The sequence below is a fragment of the Neovison vison genome, chromosome 12 (assembly GCF_020171115.1).
Source record: "Neovison vison isolate M4711 chromosome 12, ASM_NN_V1, whole genome shotgun sequence".
Taxonomy (NCBI): Eukaryota; Metazoa; Chordata; class Mammalia; order Carnivora; family Mustelidae; genus Neogale; species Neogale vison.
The window spans coordinates 36,321,679-36,343,579 of record NC_058102.1 but is presented as its reverse complement, the minus strand read 5'-3'; the positions used below and the strand labels follow the sequence as shown (position 1 = coordinate 36,343,579).

At 35.6% G+C, this 21,901-nt stretch overlaps 1 protein-coding gene across 2 annotated transcripts in view; it reads left to right on the top strand.

Annotated features, from left to right (window-relative positions):
• TMTC2 (transmembrane O-mannosyltransferase targeting cadherins 2) overlaps window positions 1–21,901 on the top strand; it is a 448,793-nt gene that overhangs the window by 305,418 nt on the left and 121,474 nt on the right. For both annotated transcript variants that reach the window (XM_044227017.1, XM_044227018.1), the window contains exon 8: window positions 2,763–2,884. In XM_044227017.1, coding sequence (XP_044082952.1) covers window positions 2,763–2,884 — 122 coding nt within the window. The remainder of the gene's footprint in view (window positions 1–2,762; window positions 2,885–21,901) is intronic.

Genomic DNA, 21,901 nt, shown 5'->3' with positions numbered 1-21,901 from the left:
GGCTGGTCATTTACATTTTTCATATACTGCCATAAGGCATTATTACATTATATTTCTTACAGCCCTTTCATATTTCCCCATCTTACAAGTTTTTCAAATGTGAATTATTACTGAAGAAAATGAGCCAGCCACTAATTATTTAGCAAGTTAGTATTTCATCTCAAAATAGCTTTTAATAATAGATTTATGACTTGGGAAAAATAGAACACTTTGTGAAATGATCTTCAGTCAACAACTTAAATATACAGATTTCAGTCTAAAACACTATGGAATTGGGGTTCTCTCACCTTTTTTTTGTAGTGAATACCTACTGTTTCCTATTTTACAAATTAGCTGAATTTTTAGAAATGAAAAGTAGAAGTTATGTTAACGGTAATGATGGTACAGCTCCTATAAGTTGACCTGTGAGCACTTGAAGACACAAACGGGCATTTCAGGCTGATTCCAGACAGAATCTCTAATCCCTCCCATCTTTTAATTCTAACTCTGACTTTAGTCTGTGTTTTCTACTACTTTATTTTTTTTTTAAAGATTTTATTTATTTATTTGTCAGAGAGAGAGGGTGAGAGAGCGAGCACAGGCAGACAGAGAGGCAGGCAGAGGCAGAGGGAGAAGCAGGCTCCCTGCCAAGCAAGGAGCCCGATGTGGGACTCGATCCCAGGACGCTGGGATCATGACCTGAGCCGAAGGCAGATGCTTAACCAACTGAGCCACCCAGGCGTCCCTCTACTACTTTAGAATCCACTGTACAGATCAATATTTAGGTATAACTTGCCATTAGTTGCTTTAAATTTATCTATACTTTAGGGATTATTGCATTTTTGTTACATAAATCATACCTAGTATTTTTGTAGTATGAAAAAATGGTTTGCTTCCCCCCCCCCAAAAAAAAAAAATTACTGTTTGGGTTTTTGGGGAAACATTTGTTAGCTCAACATGGCAAAAAAGAAAAAATCTATTTGACAGTGTTTTCATTTTTATAGAGATATTTTAATAACAATACAAAATAACAGAAATATGAAATTAAAAAAATTCAAGCCTAATCCTACCACCACCATAAGCATTATTGTGCATTCCATTCTGTTGGTCTTTGGTTCAGTATTTCTTGCCATGCACACAAATACTCTGTTTAATCAAATTCCTAAATGCAAACATATTTTAAGTTTTAGATTAAAGGAAAACATTTCCAACTATCATTTTCATGACAGTAGAGTTTTCCAAGAACTAGAAATACATGGATGTGTGTGAGTAGTATGTACAATTTTGTGCATATTACAGATTTGTCACCAGTATTTTTTACTAACGAGCCAAGCAAAGGGCACTCAAAAGGTCAGGAGACTCAAATCAACAGTACATGAAACATATCTGTATTGACAGCACTGTGGTAAAACAAAGAGAAAATGATTTAAATAAAAGGAAGCTAGTTCTCCCTTTGAAGCAAAGATGTATAGCCAATGTGGATAATACATTTAAGAAAAGCCTCTGATTATGCCTCTAAATGGAATAAGCTGTCATCATTATGATTAGTTAAGCTATAAATGGTCTGCTTGGCAAATAATTCAGGTTACCAGTCTATTACCTGTTCTTAGAAATTGAGGTACCAACTATATTTGCAGTGGTTATTAAAACTATAATGCTTAACTTAAATACACAAATCAACTTAAAATATAATATTCTCATCAGGTAAATATTCTTCCATACTATAAGCAAATAAGGGAGAAGGGTAATAAAAAGTAGAGAACTGATAGACTTTTGGCTTTATTTCCAGTTTTTTAGTTTTTGTTTTTCTCTTGCTTGTGTTAGTGAAATGATCTTTTACAGGTAACATTTGCATAACTTGGAAATAATAATGGATGGCTTAAAGTCTTCAGACTAGCTTTGTACATAGTACTGGGCATGCTGAATAATTGTTATATATTCACTGGATTTTCCAAGTGATACTCAGAAATTTTATTAAAATATAACCTGCAAATGATTTCTGAAAAAAATCTAGCACCAATGCTTAATACAAAGTATTTCTCACCCCTCCAACTAATCTTATTTTCTCAACAATGTTGTAAATCTTGGCAGGACCTTAATCTCTTTGTCTAGGTCGTCATACTTCTCTCTACTTAGTATTTATTCTATAAATACTTGAATTTCTGAAGAAATAAATGAGGATAAAAAATACTTGAATACTTAAATACTTGAATTTCTAAAGGAATAAATGTGAATAAAAAAGAACAGCTGTACATAAGAAAGAACAAACTTATCTTTTTCTTAAAAGATTTATTTCAGAGAACCAGAGCATGGGGTGGGGGAAGAGGCAGAGAGTGGAAGAGCATCTCAAGCAGACCGCCCCCTCCAAGCTGAGTGCGGGGCCCAGTGCGGGGCCCAGTCTCACAACCCTGGGATCATGACCTGAGCTGAAATCAAGAACTGGACGCTCAATCAGCTGAGGCACCCAGGCACCCCCAGACCTGTCTTTAGGAAAAAGAGAAAGACAAAGAGCCTATGCTTGTGGTCTAACATTACTAGGTTAAAAACCAAAGCTTTATTAGTTACTAAATTTTTAAATTTAGCCATTTCACTTAATCTCTCCAAACACAAGTTTTCCTATTTGTAAAATGGAAATTCTGATGACTTTTTGGGACTCAGATGAGATAATGGGTGAAAGTCCATGCCACAACATCTGACATTTTATGGAAGGGAAACATGATGTGACTCCATTGCAGCTGTTGGAAAGCTCTATCCTCAGGTTAATGTTCATACTTTCTTTCCAGGTGAAGCGTACATGCGATTAAGCAAACTCCCTGAAGCAGAGCATTGGTATATGGAATCACTGAGATCTAAGACTGACCACATCCCTGCTCACCTTACCTATGGGAAACTGCTAGCTCTAACAGTGAGTAACTACCTTCCTTCCTCACCCTTCAGACGCTGGTTTTCTTCGTGCAGACTGAGGTGGATAGAGTTTAAGGTCCTGGGTCTCAGTCAGTTAACTCAGACTCTTAGGAGGTAACCACTGTCAGATGGTTATCACTGTCAGAACTCTGTGTAGAACCTGTAGTCAAATGTATTTCTATAGGGTTTGCCATCGATAAAATGTGGTATGTCATGATCCTTGATGTAACTTAATGGAAAAATAGAAATAGTGAATCCCAAATATAGATTACATAATGAATTTGTCACAGTAACAATATTTGTGTAAAGATTATGTTCTGTAAACCACGATTAGCCCCAAATTGACTACACTGTGGAACGGGGTCTGATTCTTTCCAAATAGCCAGCGTTATGTAAGGCTTTGCATGTGTGTCAATTAGTGTCACCTGGAATTCATATTAATTAGAAATCATTCCATGAGAGCAGCAGAGCCATCATTTGGCCACCCCCTATGTGAAAAGCAACCTTGGAGGCCACATTCTCCTGGATATGGTGTTACTTTGAAGCATAAGAAGTTGCCGGTATTCTACTATGGTGACTTAGAAAAATTGTCTTTTTATGTGTTACAAAGTAATCTTAATGTCTTATTTTACACTAGAGAGGATTGTTCATACTATTTAAGTAAATTTTTCTGAGTTTATCCAGATAATAAGAAGATAATAAGTAGTGGAACTAGGCTTCAATCCTAAACTGAATCTATTATCTGTGCTATTTTAGTTATATCACCTAATCTCTCTTCAATATTAATAAAAATAAATGACTCCTAAAAAAAGCATAGAGCAGGTCAGGAGATTAATTCTGGCATGAATTTATAGAGAAGTATCTTATAATTATATAGAAGAAATAATATTTTATTTTCTACCAAAGATGGTAGACTAAATACCTGAAATTATTACATAGCCATTTGAAGAGACCACTAAAATGCTATTAATGAAATTGTGTAGGTAGACTCAGTAGCCAGAAAACTACTAAAATACATTTAGATATGCTTAATAAAATAGATACACTCTTTATGCATAAGTGAGCTCAAAAAGTAGTGAGACAGTTTCCTAGGGGCTAGCAGTGAGGGGTAACTGAATGCCAGAACAGTAAACAGTTGGCTGATTTGCAGTTGATTTGGGAGAGTTTACCAGTTGCAGTAACAGGAGGGAATGGACTTTTTGTTTGTTTGTTTGTTTGTTTGTTTTTCACCACACCCAGTGCTCCATGCAAGCTGTGCCCTCTATAATACCCACCACCTGATACCCCAACCTCCCACCCCCCAGCCACTTCAAACCCCTCAGATTGTTTTTCAGAGTCCATAGTCTCTCATGGTTCACCTCCCCTTCCAATTTACCCAAAAGCACATACCCTCCCTAATGTCCATAACCCTACCCCCCTTCTCCCAACCCCCTCCCCCCAGCAACCCACAGTTTGTTTCGTGAGATTAAGAGTCACTTATGGTTTGTCTCCCTCCCTATCCCATCTTGTTTCATGGATTCTTCTCCTACCCACTTAAGCCCCCATGTTGCATCACCACTTCCTCATATCAGGGAGATCATATGATATTTGTCTTTCTCCGCTTGACTTATTTCGCTAAGCATGATTATTCACCACGACCAAGTGGGATTTATCCCAGGGCTGCAAGGTTGGTTCAACATCCGCAAATCAGTCAATGTGATACAACACATCAATAAAAGAAAGAACAAGAACCATATGATACTCTCAATAGATGCTGAAAAAGCATTTGACAAAGTACAGCATCCCTTCCTGATCAAAACCCTTCAAAGTGTAGGGATAGAGGGCACATACCTCAATATCATCGAAGCCATCTATGAAAAACCCACCGCAAATATCATTCTCAATGGAGAAAAACTGAAAGCTTTTCCACTAAGGTCAGGAACACGGCAGGGATGTCCATTATCACCACTGCTATTCAACATAGTACTAGAAGTCCTAGCCTCAGCAATCAGACAACAAAAGGAAATTAAAGGCATCCAAATCGGCAAAGAAGAAGTCAAATTATTACTCTTCGCAGATGATATGATACTCTATGTGGAAAACCCAAAAGACTCCACTCCAAAACTGCTAGAACTTATACAGGAATTCAGTAAAGTGTCAGGATATATGATCAATGCACAGAAATCAGTTACATTTCTCTACACCAACAACAAGACAGAAGAAAGAGAAATTAAGGAGTCAATCCCATTTACAATTGCACCCCAAACCATAAGATACCTAGGAATAAACCTAACCAAAGAGGCTAAGAATCTATACTCAGAAAACTATTAAGTACTCATGAAAGAAATTGAGGAAGACACAAAGAAATTGTTTTTCATTTTTGCTGGAGTAAGAGACAAAGCTTTGGACCAATGGAAGGCCAGGGATTAGATACCTAAATAAAGGAAGAAAATTCACACCTTCAGTGAAAGAATAATCTAAAATAAGTTTGTTTACTGATATCAGAAGGCAGCATGAAGGTTTGCTATCTCAGCATGGGATTTGAATGGAGGAGGAATGAGTTTGTACTACTGCCCTCCTTTTATTAGGTTTTGAGTTTTGAATTTACTTGCATGATGATGAAATTCCTAGACCAAGAAATTAAATAAAAATCAGGCCTTTAAAAACTCTTGAGAAGTTACTGAAGATGTCCTTCAAAAGAACCCAAATCTGGAAGGAGTTGCTGAGTATGTTGCAAAAAGAAGGGTGGACAAAGAAATGGTGATCATGGGGGTAAAGAATCATAATAAATATTATAATAAATATTTATAATATTGAATAAAATATTGAGAAGAAATAGCCCCACAGGAACAATCAGAATGGTGGGGGAAATGAAATTTAAGCTGATTTTTGGAAGTCAGAAAGTGGAAATTGGTTTGTCAGAACAGAGTCCACCATCTGAAGAGACTTCGGGATAACGATAAAAAGAGGTCTTATGTACTCAAAAAGAAACCCAGAGAGACTCAAGACTTGAAGGCAGTTTGCATGGAAGACAGTGAGTTAAGGAATTTTTATTAAATGGGATAATCAGCTGTCATCTGTGTCTTGAACAGTCAGATCTCTACTGTGTGTGCAATGCCAGTAACCGGGTACTCAACGTCCAAGGCAGGGGAAAGGCTTATAGTGGTACAGCAGTTGAATAAGAGAGGTTCATGATTAGGACAGCTTGCACAATCAAAGGTGAAATGCAAAGAGGACTAAAAAGATTGATTCAGTGTCTTCCAGTGGAGTGCCCAGGTTGTCAGTACCCCTCCCCCACCACAAGCGGGATATCAGCAATACCAGAGTTCACTCACCCAGCACTGTACACACACATGCGCGCGCGCACACACACACACACACACACACACACACACACACGCCCCACTGCCCAAGAAATTGTCTGAATTCTTATCTGGAGAGACTGAATCACTGTAGAGAAAAGAAATCCATATACCTACATTTGGAGACCACCTATAAATGGCTAGCTCCCAAACCAGATGCACCAAAGTGAATCTTTGCCATCTGGCAAGCACACCTATAGGTAAGGAACTCCATTCAGCTTTTATTAAATAGCTTTTAAACAACAGTGGGAAAACAAGGATTGTCAATCATATTTAGAAAATTTCAACTGTAGGGGCGCCTGGGTGCCTCAGTGGGTTAAAACCTCTGCCTTCGGCTCAGGTCATGGTCCCAGGGTCCTGGGATCGAGCCCCGCGTCGGGCTCTCTGCTCTGCAGGGAACCTGCTTCCTCCCCTCTCTCTCTCTGCCTGCCTCTCTGCCTACTTGTGATTTCTCTCTGTCAAATAAATAAAAAAATAAAATCTTTAAAAAAAAATTTAAACTGTAAAATATTGGAACTGAAGCAAATTATTAGGAGAAGGAAACTGGAGGAAACAGAAGATTTTTTTTTTTTTTAAATCCTTAGAAATGGAAGAATGCATGGGTGGCTCAGTTAGTTAAGCCTTGCCTTCGGCTCAGGTCAGCTCCTGGGATCTAGCCCTGAATTGGGCTCCCTGCTCAGTGGAGGACCTGCTTCTCCCTCTGCCTGCTGCTGCCTCAGCTTGCGCTCTCTTTCTGTAAAATAAATAAATAAAATCTTTAAAATAGATAAATAAAAATAAAGCCTTAGAAATGGTAATATAGCGTTTTTTATAAAGTAGGATGCCATAAAAACATAAATAATGAAAAAAAAAACAGGAAACAGCTTTTAGTAGTTAAAAAGATGATGGCAAACAATTTTCATTTAAAGGATAGGAGAACAAGGGCACCTAGCTGGCTCAGGCGGTAGGACATGGGACTTGATCTTGGGGTTGTGAGTTCAAGCCCCACGTTGGGTACAGAGATACAAAATAAAATAAAATAAAATAAAATAAAATAAAGATGGGGAAATCTTTCCATATACAAAAAAATGAAGCAATAAAGAATATGAAAGAAGAAATGAAAGGAGCTAATATGAAGGCCCAATAGAGAAAGAACAAAGGGAGAGGAGAACATTACTCAGAATTGGGAGGTATAAGTTGCTATTTCTGCCATTAATAGGATCACTATTGGAAAAAATTTGTTTTACCATATAAAAATCTTTTCATTTCCTATTCTAACAGGATGATAATTCACATAGTTGCACTTAAGAATAGAATTCATATCTACCTCTTACTACAAATGCTGTCTTTGAGATATTCTTATGGAATTCAAATGGAAACATTTTTAATTAGATTGATAAATGGCCATCTTCAAAAAAAAACTATAAAAGTTTAAGATGCTTGATTTTTTTTTAAAGTCATTTAGTGAAGAAAAAAAGATGAAAGTGCAAATGTACTTAATTCTGAATATACCTAGACCGTGACACTGCTTTGGATATAGAAACCATGTGTTCTTTTTTTCTTCTTCATTTCAAGCCTGAATATTTTAAGGTTCCTGTACCAAAAATATGATTTTACAGGCTGCTTTATTTTCTAGAAGGCATTTCTTTAAAAAAAAAACAGGATTTAGAAGTTTTAATTTACTGAAACATATGGAAGGGAAGGAAAGACTCGTGCATTACAATCCAAATTTTAATTCCCCCCCACCAACAAAACTTTTATAGTTTCCGACTAGCTGATTAGATGAAATACAAGCCTTATTATGGAAAAGCTTAAACTCACAGTGCCAAAACCCCCACAACCATCTTTAGCAGTTTCGTTTTGAATTATGAGATTTGGCAAATTTCTTATCCCAATGGATTGCCTTTGTCTAATTTTGGTTTTCTTGGCCTGGTAATATGCCTTTGACTTAACATGGAATTGGCAAGGTGGAAAATGCCACACATTTTGACTTGTGAATGCTTTAAATATATGATGAAGTGGAATTGGCTATTAGTCTCAAGAGAAGAGGAATAGAAATGGGGTGTGGTATTTTTGCTGTTTGGTCAAAACTGACCACAGCAAAATATGTAAAAGTGACATGCAGCTAAATCAGTGTTAAGACTGTAGTATAAAATTTATATAAGAATTATATTTAAAAGAGAAGTTAAAAGGAAATGATTTTGGTGGCTTAATTACGGCCCGTATGTTTTTTATACAAATTTTTCTTTCAGAATTTGTATTTATGGTATTTAGAAAAGTTCAAATCAATTTTGAGTTTCCCAGAATGCTTTGACAAATTCCATAGAGCAAATTTTTTTTTTATTCCCCTGAAAAATGTCCTTTGTCTCTCTCTCTCCCCAGTTTTATTACTTCTGCGAAGTCTTGCCTGAGTCTTTCAAGCAATTATTTTTCCTTCTCTGTACTTTCATAGCACTGGTTTCAGTATCTCTATAAGAAGAGTACTTCCCAGATCGATGGCAGACGTAAATCTACATCTTTTGACTGTAGACATAGAGGAGGAACTAACTTTTCATTTATTTATTTATTTTTTATTCTCAGTATGTCCATTTCACTATATTGGTATAATTATTCCTGTAGTCTCTTGTACCTTCCAGTTTTTAAGTTATATAAGGTCTGGGTACGTGACTGACTTTTTAATATTTTTTGTTTCCCTGTTCTGAAGCTTGTTTCCCCATGGAACCCTTCATTTGGGTAGCATGTGTATTGAAACTCCTGCATTCTAGGCATCACTTGTCTCCCAATGATATGTGCTGAATCATGACTCAAGACGAAGGCAGAGGCTTTAATGCACTGAGCCACCCAGGCGCCCCTATTATCCTCTTTTTATAAATGAAGAAACTTAGCTTCAAAGATTTAAGCAACATCTCCAGGAATAACTTAGCTACTAAATAGTAGAATTGGATATAACCTCAGGGTTTTCTGAGTTGAACATAAGTAATTTCCACTGTATATTAAATAGTTGTAACAGTGGAGTCTGTTTTTTGAACCCCTTGCCATCCCTGATTGGAGATTCTAAAAACAAGCCAGCACTTCATACTTCCCCATTTTTATAACTTATTTTTAAATATCACCTCTAAACACTAGTTTAGTTTGAGTGCTTAAACACATTTTTATTATTAGACATCATAGGTCGTGAACTTAAGACTTCTGTTTTTGACTGTTGGTACTTTTAGGTCCGATACTGTAACTAGAATACAAATTTCCCGGAATACCACGGGGAATAGTTCTGCCTTAGGGTCACTGGTACCCTCCATGTTTAAATATAGTTGAGCCCAGGTGACATCTCTTTAAAATATATGGAACTTTCATACCAATGTCATGTCCAATTAAAATACTAAACACGAGCTCTCCTTAGAATTATGATTTATTCCTTGTTTGAACTTTGTTACCTAGGGCTAATGCCATGAATTTAAAATTGGGCATGCGTTGAGAGAGAAAGGAAGGAATAACATTTCCATTATTTTGGTATTTCAGATGATTTTTTTAGTTGTTTCTAAAGCTGTGTGTTCTCTATTTGTGTGCACATCCTTACTTTAATTTTTCTTGGTCTTCCTCTCTTTTTGTCCTGTTCAATTTATTTAAGCCAAATATTTTGTGGTTTTTGTGAGCCAGTAAAATTAATATTGACTTAAATTGTAGTTTAAAAAAAAAAAAGCTTGTTAGCTGTTAGTTTATTTTTCAGGTTTGGGTTAGTAAGAGAGAAGGAAGGATATGGGAGACTCTGACAGTAATTCTTGATACAGAAAACCTTTATTTTGGCTACTGCATGGAAGCACTGAGCCAGATTTCTATGTCTCGCCAAAGTTAATTGGGCTACATAAAACTCCAGTTGTGAAAGTACTTGAGGTTCCATAGTAAAGTTCCATTCCCCAAGGCCACTATGGTGTCGAGGTAGTCCATCTGGAAGGGCAGTGCTGTGTGTTTCCTTGGGTCTTTTGTAATAATTATTGCTGTTTAGACCCGAGATTATTTTTCCATTTGGTTCTCTTTAATGCAAAACTCTTCTCATTTTGTATGTTGGCTAGCATTTGGCTTGCTTTGTTTTATTACAATCACTGCCCAGCCATGTTTAGATTGGAGGGAGAGGGGGACAAAATTCCCCGTGACTCTGACTGAATGATTCTTATGGAGATGTTCAATTCAAGTTGCAAAATTTGTTCCATGAAAAGAGAAGGCATAATATTGCATATATCATGCTACTGAAATATTAAATGAAATATAGAAGGGCGCCTGAGTGGCTCAGTGGGTTAAGCCTCTGTCTTCAGCTCAGATCTTGATCTCAGGGTCCTGGGATCCAGACCCACATGGGGCTCTCTGCTCAGTAGGGAGCCTGCTTCCCCCCTCTCTCTGCCTGCCTCTCTGCCTATCTGTGATCTCTCTCTCTCTCTGTCAATAAATTTAAATCTTTTAAAAAGATATATATATGTAGAAGAAAGTTTAATTTACAGTACGTATTCAGATCAGTATTTTATATGGAGTTACCTCATTTAAACGTAACAGCATTCTAGAGATAGTATACTTACCATTGTATTATTTTCACAGTGAACCATGATGAATCTGGTAGTTTGCTTTTTTTAGAAACCACTCACTCACTTCAAGATATGCATTTTGTTATTTAGAATCAATCTTACAATTACTCTACTTACTGCCACTAAGTGACAGGAATCCAGATATCTGAAAATACACCAGTTTTATTCTGATTTTATATGTCATTTAGTAGAAGGCATTGTTAGAGATATTTTCTTTTGCCAGGTAGTCTCAGGAATCATAAAAATTAAAATGCAGAATCATAAAAAATTAAAATGATCAAGTCCTCCAGCGTTAAAGGTCACACGAAATAATTCTAGCTGCTTTATAGCTGCATATACATGTTGCTATGTTTGAAAAAACTGAACTTTTTCTGTAGGGGTAAATAATGTTATATCGCTTTTAAACCAACTTGCATTGCATTGTTATTTTGTTGATTTGATTTCTGTATTTGGTCTATAGTTATCATCTAGTGCAATTTAAATAGCTCAGCAGGCTCAGACCTCATATTTCCCCTGTACTCTGGCATCCCACATTATTGGAATGATGGAGATGGAGAAGTGGTATTTCCTTTAAATATACCTTGGCTTCCTTGCAGGAGTCTAAAAAAAAAAAAAACCAATCCTTCATAAAAATCGACATTTTTACACAAATTTTCTGAGCCTGAACTTCATCTCATGCTCCATAGTAAACAGTGGGTATACAAAGACAGTAGGGCATTTCCTTCACCTCAAGAAAGCCTCATCGTCTTCTGTTTAGGAGAAAATCATAGCCAGACCATCCATAGCCAGTGTAGCTGTGGGCTGTCATGCTTATGGCTTTTGTCATGGCTTTTGTTTCAGAGGGGACAATTATGTAGGTACCTTGATCTTACTTCCTTACTCTTTAATTTTTATTGTAGGCCTGGGATTCCACACCATTTGGTAGGCATTTTTCTTTCACTTTACAGTTCTTTAATTTCTTAAATAAACCTCAGTGATGTATTCTTTTACTACATATATTATGCTTCATGACTTCCAGCTTGTTATTCTTTGACTCTCCTGTCATGTAATCCAGCATGGAAACATTTTGTGAGTGAAACACTTTCTATTCTGTTTTTATATTTCCCTCACTTGATAATTTTTTTTTTCCCTAATAGGAAATTGGAGTAGCTTTCCTTGTTAGAACCGCATCCTGTTCTAAGCCCATGTTCACCTTTAGGAAAGGTGGCACCCACAACATACATTTTCAAAAATAGCTATCTATCCTCCCCAGTAGTTGATAGATCATTATTTTTGCAAAAGGACAATGCCTTTTTTTTTCAGCCTGTGACATCTGGATATGGACATATATATTCCATAAATATTCTCACACACACAGAGGAGGCCAGATCTAAGATGTGAAAGTTCTCATTTTTGCAGTCTTGTAAATAGGTTCAAACCAGCCCGACCATGGATATGTTCACAAACCCATAATGTTTTCATATTTCTCCTTGTATTTACCCACATTATGTTTGAAGGGTACCTTCTGCAAGTAACTAATACTTGTTACCCTGCAATAAACTAGGCATTTTACATATGCTATTCCAATATGTCCTCATACAATGCCTCAATCTACATACCTACTATACAGAAGGAAACTGAGGTTCACAGAGGTTCAATCAAGATCAGGTCCAAGGCTTACTGGATTATACCACACCTAGATTTTCCTGAAAGCTGTACAATTTCAATTGCTCTCCAGACTTTTGTTTATTATGATAAAACATGCATAGACAGTGCCTCATGTGCATAAATGTCTTAACTTCCAAATGCACAAAACTGTATTTTTAAAACAAATCTTCATTCAGTTTTTAGATTTTTCTCGTAATACAGTTCTGAAGTGAAAAGATACTTTCTGTGTAAATTGTTAAATAAAAAAGAATTTTAACAGGTAATTTTAAAATGGATTCAGGTATCTATGCATGTAAATAGTGAAGATCACATTTTTTTATTTAAATATGGTCTGTATGGTATATGGCATGCCATATACAGCACAGAATTTCTCTCATATTTTAGGTTTTGAAGGAAGCACTGTGATATTCCCAACTGAAAGGGAGGACAGTGTGGGGTGCCTGCGTGTCATGACTGCTGATCTTTACCTGGTAGAACATTGAACTGGAGCCAAAACACCTGAGATTTACCTGCCCAGATATTTATTTCTTCTCTTAGTGGGAAGCATAATTCTTTCTAAAGGCTTAACATTGCAGGACTCTCATTTCCAAGGTATAATTGAGGCTCTTTGTCAAAAGTGACAAGGTACATTCTTGACTGTTCATTGTAACTCATGTTCATTGTAGTAATAGTATAGGTGGAAGACGGCAACATATAGGATTCACCCATACATAGCACCCTTGGGTCAGTTTGCTATTAGCCATGTGGTGTTGGGTGTAAGGTGGGCACAGACCATGTATTGTGTGTATTATGATGTCATATAATGATAGAAATAGGTAGTATAGTTGTTAGATTTAATAGTCTGGGAAATTTTTGTTCCCGAGAAATAGAACCTGAAGATAATCCCTAGTATATAGTTTTTTCTATTTCTTATTTCTTGAGATGAAACATTAATTGTTAAAAGAACAACATTTCTGTCTGCTTGAATCAGAAATTTACTCACCTCAAGCAGAAAATTACTAATCAGAACCCTACACTCATATTTTCAAGATACCTTTGCGTACCTCACAAAGATTACCTCAGTAGAGGTATAGGATTTAGCTGAAATCTGTTACTTTAGTTCAAGATAGTTTCCTGAGGTTATCTGCTTTTTCTTTTCTTTTTTTTTTTTTTCCACCTCGGGTGCATGTTCTTCCCAACTGGCAATTATCGTCCACACTCTATTTTCACTTATGTGAAAGATGGGTCTTCCATCCTGTCCCAGTCCCTACTTCCAGCAGTACACCAATATCTTGCTCGGTATACACATACACACACGTATGTATATAGGTGACATGTATTGATTAACTTTGCTATGACTAGAAATATTAACTTAAGTTGATCAAGCAAGTAATGTTATATGCAAGGATGGATTTTATTTGATAATAAAAAGAGGAATTTCAAATACAATGAAACTTAAGGATGCCAAAATTTTGCCACTGTCATTATTGTTTTGATAGTTTCTGTTAAAATGTCAGGCCCAAAATGTATTCCATACATTAGTCTGTCTAGATATTGCTTAAAAGATTTTTTTAGTGTGGGAAAAATCTGCATGCTATATTTCCTTAATATATGTTAACATTCATACTATCTATTAAAGGCTCTGAAAGTCTTTTTGTATTTAAAGCCCTACTTAGTATATTTGTCATGGATTCCTTCCTTTTAATATGAATCTCTTATCATCCAGAGAAAAGAATATTCTGCCAAATGAACTCTGAGGAAATACATAGTATGCCAAATTGAAAGGGGGCAGGATGGAGAGAGTGCAAAAGTTCTAGAAATATGCATAAGTGGAAAAGGCACTGAGTTTTACCTGGTAGACCAATGAATTGGAACCAGAGCACCTGAGACATTGCTAACCTGGTAATTTCTTTCTTAAAGAATCATTCAATTTTAAACTTCTAAATACTTATGAGTGTAATTCATCACTTTCCTCTACAATGGGTAGACAGAGTTAGTAGGAAAGAATCAGGACAGAGCTATAACCAAGTTCAACATTTTGAAAGAAAACATTTACTCTCATTGGGCCTAGGACTACTCAAAAAATAGCTATTTGTCTAAATTAGTTCAAAACCAAAATGAATGAAACTACAGTTGGTAATGTTATAATGTGGATGCGTTTGGAATCTCCAGAACACAAGCCGAGAAAAACAACTTTGTTTTTATGCTTACTAAATTTGAGCTGTAATTTTGAAAGAAGAAATTCACTTCATTAATTTGTGCATTACCATCTTTTGCTGACATGCCTGTACTAAATGCTTATACTTAAATCCTTCATAATACATGGAGGAAGTAGTTTCAATTTTCTTTGAGTTTTTTCCTTTGCCTAGAATAATCTCATCTTCCCATTTAGCAGTTGGAATCATAATAGGTGTTTAAAAAAGTTTTTATCTTATGAACTTGCTGTTGCTACAAATGATTTTGAGCATATAATAGAAGAGAATTTTGTAACAAATACAATACAAATATTTTCAAGTCAAGTAAGCCAAAGGCTAAAATTTTGTGTCATTTACATTAGATTTTTAAGAAACTAATTTTTTAAGTAAACACTTTTAGAACAGTTTTAGATTACAGAATTATTATCAATTTAGTACAGAGAGTTCTAGTATGCCCTGAAACCGATTTTCTCTATTAAATTCATATTCTACTATGGTACATTTATCATGATTAATGAGCCAATATTCGTATATTATTATTAAATTAAGTTTCTATTTTATTCGGGTATCTTCACTTTTTCCCTGCTGAACTTTTGTTGTGCCAAGAATCCTACATTTCATTTAGTTGACTTGCCTTCTTAGCTCTACCTGGCTACGAGAGTTTCTCAGGCTTTGCTTGGTTTTTGAGGAGTACCGGTCGTATATTTTGTAGAATGTTCTTCAATGAGTCTTTGGCTGATATTGTGTCATTAGACTAGAATTACTAGTTTTGAGGAGGAAGATGATAGAGATAAAGTATACTTCCCATCATATCAAATCAAGGATATTCATATATTATCAATATGACTTATCACTATTTATATTGACTTTGATGACCTGTCCTGAGGTAGTTTTTATCAGATTTTCCTGTGTAAAGACTTTTATTTATTTATTTATTTATTTTGCCTTTCCAAAAATCCTTTGTTCTTTCCACCTTCTAGTCTTTGAAAGGAGGTGGCTATGTATGGTCCATAAATAATGTCCTTAAGGAGAGAATATCAGCATAAATTATTTAGAATTCTTCTGCATTAGAGATTTGTCTCTTCTCGCCAGTTATCATTCAGTATTTTATGTTCATTTACACATTGGATTATAACAGGATACTATTTTATTTAGTTTGTTGCTCAGATTAGTTCTTTTTCCCAGCTTTGACGAATAGAAACTCTTTCCATAGGCCTCTACATCCCCATGACATACTTCATTGTGTGTATGCGTGTCTGTTTTCCTTTGGGAACTTTCTTACTTTCTGTCACTAAAACATGCTCCAGACTCATCTTGCATATTTATGGCCCAAGTCCTAGAATCAGGTATTTTCCCAAGGAGTCCTGGTTCCTTTTATTTGGGAATGGTTTAGACCGAGATGTACTTATTAGGTGTACTTTCTGCTACTGGGGTATTGTTGCTTCTGGGCTCTACTCAGGTGACAGAAATGTATGTCTGTGTACGAGCCAATGTATATACATATACTGATAATATAAATTCTATATGTAACTGTATCTGTTTTATACTAAACAAAAGTTCATATAAATATAAATTCTTTTATATATTTATTTTTATATGTAAATGTATATATATAAGTTCATTTACATATAAACACAAGTTCATATTGACGCCTTCAGCTCTAATCCATTACCGTACAAATCTTTATAGTTTCCTTTTCTTCTTTATCTGTAACTTCCATTTCAACAGAGAGAAACCTGGCTTTTACCATCCACCATGCATTTTCTTATCTGTTTGTATTCTATTGTTCACATATAGTTGTTTTAGAATTGTTCACCTGTAGTGCCATGGGAAAGAGCTTTATATCTAGAGGACTGTTCTTATGTGTTCTTTCTTTTCCCTTCTGTTTTACACATTTCATTCATTTTCTGACTTAACATAGATTAGCACCTTGGTCCCTCACCCCATTCAGTCAGCTTGTTTCATGTATTTGTCATATATTATAATTCTTTTGTCACATTCTGTATTCCATCCGGGTATCTCCTGACTTTCTCATTAGGCTCCTCTTTATGTGTAATAATTTTCCTTTTTTCTCAGTTCTACTCTGTCTGAAAGTAATAGCCCAACTTTCTTTGACTAGCATTAGCATGCTTTATCTTTATTTATCCCTTTGCTTTACTTATCAGCTTTTATATTGAAAGTGGGTTTTTTATAAACACGTAGTTGGTCTCTTTTTTATTCTTCTTATTATTATTCACTCTGACACTCTCTGTCTTTTCATTGGTATATACATAGACCATTCACATTTGGAGTGATTATTGTTATATTTGAATTAATGTTAGCCATGTTTGTAACCATTTTTTTAAAAGATTTTATTTAATTATTTGACAGAGGTCACAAGTAGGCAGAGGGGCAGGCAGAGAGAGAGGGAGAGAAGCAGGCTTCCCGCTGAGCAGAGAGCCTGAAGCGCGGGGCTCGATCCCAGGACCCTGGGATCATGACCTGAGCTGAAGGCAGAGGCTTAACCCAATGAGCCACCCAGGCGCCCCTGTAACAATTTTTTATTTATTGTCCGAGGCTTCTTTTTCTTCTCTACTTTTTTTCTACCTTGCTCTTGTTGGGGGTGGGGGTGGGTGGGGGGTGTTTGTGTGGTCAAAAAACCCATATAACATAAAATTACCGTCATGACCATTTTTAAGCAAATAGTACAGTGGTGTTAACCATATCCACATTCAGATCTCTCAAAATTTTCCATCTTACAGAAGTGAAATTCTCTACCCGTCGAACAATAGCTCCTCTCATCCCTGTGGCTTCTGACACTCTATCTTCTGTTTCTAAGAGTTTGACTACTTTAGATATCTCATCCAGAGAGAATCATGCCACATTTGTCTTTTCGTGACTGGATGATTTCACTTAACAGAATTGTCTCTGAAGTTCATCTATTTTCTAGACTATGACAGGGTTTCCTTCTTTTTTAAGGCTGGATAATATATTATTGTATGTATAGACCACATTTTCCTCATCTGCTCCTATGTCAGTAGTCACTTAGATTTCTTCCACCTCTTGGCTTCAGGGAACATGGGTGTGCTGCACATAGTACTTCAAGATCCTGTTTTCAGTTTTTTCCCATATATTCAGAAGAGAGATTGCTGGATCCTGTAATTCTAGTTCTCATTTTTTGAGGAATGGCTATAAGTGTTTTCCATAGCAGCTGTACCATTTTCCATTCCCACCAACAGCATACAAGGCTTCTGGTTTCTCCACATCCTCATCAACACTTATTTTCTATTTTTTTGTATCATCTCTTTTTTTTTTTTTTATAGTGACCAACTTAACAGGTGTGAAGTGACATCTTACTCTGATTATGATTTTCATCTCTGTAATGATTAGTGATGTTGAACATCTTTTCATATGCTTATTGGATACCTGTTCTTTGGAGCAATATTTATTCAAGTCCTTTGCCCATTTTTAATCAGATTATTTGCATTTTGTTAGTGGTGTTGATGACTTGTAGAAGTTATTTCTATATTCTTGATATTATCCCCTTATCAGATATATGGTTTGCAGATATTTTTTCCAGTTTCATAGAATGCCTTTTCATTTTTGTTCTTTTTTTTTTTCTTTCGCTACACAGAACTTTTTAAAGTTTGATGTTGTACCATTTGTCTATTTTTACTTTTGTTGCCTATTCTTTTGGTGTCATATCCAATGATTTACTGCCAAATCCATAAAGCTTTTCTCTTGTTTTATTCTAGATGTTTTACAGTTTCAGGTCTTATATTTAGGTTTTTAACTCATTTTTAGCTAATTTTTATATATTGTGTAAGGGAAGGATCCAGCTTCTTTGTTTTGCACGTGGATATCCAGTTTCTATAGCACCATTTGTTGAAGAGATTATCCTTTCTTCAGTTGCATGGCTTTGGCCATATACATAAGGGTTTATTTCTGGGCTTTTATTTTTGTTCCACTGTCTAAAGGTCTGTCTTTTCTATCTTAATGCCCATGTCACACTGTTTTTATTATGATGTTTAATGTTTTAAAATCAGGAAGTCTGAGAACTCTAGCTTTGTTTTTCTTTCTCAAGATTGTTTTGGCTATTTGGGGTTCTTTGAGATTCTATATAAATTTTAGGAAGGTTCCCTCCCCCCAAAAAATCCCTTTTGTGTTTTTGTCAGGATTGCATTGAATCTGTAGATGTGTTGGGTAGTATGGACATTTTAACAATATCAACAATATTAAGTCTTCTAAGCCATGAACACAAAATGGCTTTCCTTTATTTCTGTCTTCTTTAATTTATTTCAGCAATATTTTGTAGTTTTTAGTGTCCCAAGTCTTTTACCTCCTGGCAAAGTTTATTCCTAATCATTCTTTTTGATGCTATTGTTACTAGATTTCTGAGTGTTTTATCATGAAAAGGCACAGAATTTTGTGAGATTCTTTCCTTATATCAATGAGGGGAACAAATTAATTCCCTCAGTTTTTATTTGCCTAGAATGTCTTTATTTCTACTTCACTTTCTAAGGATAGTTTTGTGGGATATAAAATTCTAGGTTTGTGTTGTGTTTTTCTTTGTTTTTCTATCTCAACGTTTTGAGTGTTTCACTCACTTCTTACTTAATGGTTTCTGATGAGAAGGCCAATGTAATTTTGAACTTTGTTCCTCCATGTATAAGGTGTAAGTCCTCTGACTTCCTTCAAGTTTCTTTCTTTGCTTTTGGTTTTCTACAGTTTACATATAATACACCTGGGCTTACTATTTTTGGAATTTATCTTTCTTGGTGTTCTCTGAGTTTTCAGAATCTGTAGTTTGGTGTCTGTTATTAATTTTGGAAAGTTCTCATTATTTTGAATATTTCTTCAATTCTATTCTCTTTCTTTCCCTTTTGATATTTCAGTTACTTATGTGTTACATATTTTGAAATTTTCCCACAGTTCTTGTATGTTTTGTACTTTTCATTCATTTTTGTGTAATGATGTATTTCAGCTTGGGAGGCTTATATTGACCTCTCTTCAAGCTCGTTGATTCTTTTCTTAGTCATACTGAGTCTTCTGATGATCCCATCATGTGCATTCTTCATTTCAGTTGTGATTTCTCGCATCTCCTTTTAATTCTTTCTTAGAATTCCTTTCTTTCTGTTTACATTATGCATCTGTTCTTGCATGTTGTCTACTTTTTCCATTAGAGTTGTTAACATATTAATCATAGTTATTTTAAGTTCCCTTTCTGACAATTCCATCTGTTTCATATTCCAACATCTGAGTCTGGTTCTGACACTTGCTTTGTCTTTTTGGACTATGTTTTTCTTTCCTTTTGGCATGCCTTGTCATTTTTTTGTTGAATGCCAGACATGTTGAATTGGTAATAGGAATCCAAATTAATAGGCTTCTAATGTGAGGATTTATGTTAATCTGACTAGTAGTTAAGCATAGTTCAGTGTTTGTTTTAGCTATTGTAGCTGAAGACTTTAAATTTTTCTTGGGTCCTTTTATCTTCTCTCTTGGTGTTAGGTTATCTTCAGTACTCTTTCTCAGAGGGACTCTGTGCCTTGCAGCTTTTAAGCATATTCCATTATTTTTGTACTAGAGTCTTGTTGTGATGGTGGTAAGGTTTGATGGAGGGGGGAAATGTTCTATAATCATTCAATTAAATCTCGGTTTTTCATTTGGCCAGTGTCCCTGTCCTGTGACCTTCACAATTTTTTCTGCTTATGTAGCTACTCCCTTCTCACCACCTTCCATGAGACAAAAAGGAGATAAGAAGATGAAGTAAGAGTGCTATTTCTCCTCAGTTCTCTGAAAGGCTCTGGTATAGTCTCTTACTCTGTAGAGGAGGGCTTTTGTTGTTGAGAAGGCTCTGCGTATAATTTACAAGGATTACTCTCCTTTCCCTGACTTCACAGGAGAGGATCTTTTCTTTGGTTCTTTACTATGAAAACCTCATTGGGTTCTTGGAAGTAAAGGCCATGAAAGGTTGGGAGCCCATTAAGCTCTGTGGCCTTTAAGAATCTCTTACTCATGAGCTACTTCACACTCAGCCTCCAGCAAGTCATCAAAATTACTTGAAAGTACACTTTGCCTATGGGTTTATGGCTCCAGGGGTTTCTGTGTCTGATAAACGCATCTTAGCTGTGATTCTATTTCTATTTCTGTTTCTTTATCTCAATCTGTGTCTGTGTCTATATCTATGTGTGGATATATTGGGGATCACAGGTATTTATGGAATGTGGTATATATTTTTGTTTTCCTATAGCATACTGTATATAGCAAATGCTCATTAGATATATTCTTAGTGTTTCAACATTATAGAAACAGATATTTTGAAAAATACATTTGAAGATGTAACAGGTTTCCCTTCTCCATTAACACTCTGTCATGTTAGAGGGGATACACTTATATGAACACTGGCTCTATATTGCCTAGATTGTTCTACCATTTATCAGCTCTGCGATCTTGGTCAAGTTATTTAATTTCTTGTTATGTCATTCAACTTGTATACATAATGAAAACAAAAGATTCCCTTGTTGAGAGGTTGGTCAGAATTTAAATGAGTCTATGCATGTATATAAAAGCAGTTAGAACACTGCCTGATATGCATATTATAAGGACAAAATAAATGTCACCATTAGCAGAAAGAACAATGGCATGACTCTTATTCAGTAAAATCTATATGTCTTTGTGTGATTTAGAATTTTGTTTATTATTTGGCTGCAGTCTTTCTTGTTCAGTCTCACCAGCAATTACCCCTGCAACATTAAGTTTCTGATAGCTCCCGAAGTGTGTTACGTCTATTCACTCTTTGTCTCTTCCAGATATGCCATGGCCACGGCATATGAATCCCAGCAGCAGCGATATCTTTTTCCTGTCTCCAGTTGACATAGTCCTACCCATCCATCCAGACTTGTCTTTAACCCTACCATTCATAAAGTAGTTACTAATTCTTCCAGACGGCCTTAATGCTTTTCTTCCAGAGTTCTTATTGCATGTGTGCATGAGTATCTACTGAATACTAATGTATTACTATCATTTGTTTTTTTAGGCAGTAAGAGTAGGGGCCCTGGATATTCATTATTGTTACTGACTTGGTGCTTAGCACCTAGTTATTCAATAAATATTTATTGAATGAATATAAGTGAAATGATTCTGAAACAGATATTGGCCAACTAACATAAAAGTTTTCTGTCAGGGTATAACACTGACACATCACTACCCTTCCCTGCTCACTCAATTCTTCCATTATCTGTGCTCCCATGAAAACATTTCTGTCACCGTCTATTATTCTTAACTGTTTTCTTGTCTGTCTTCCCCACTAGAATGAGAGCTAGTTTAG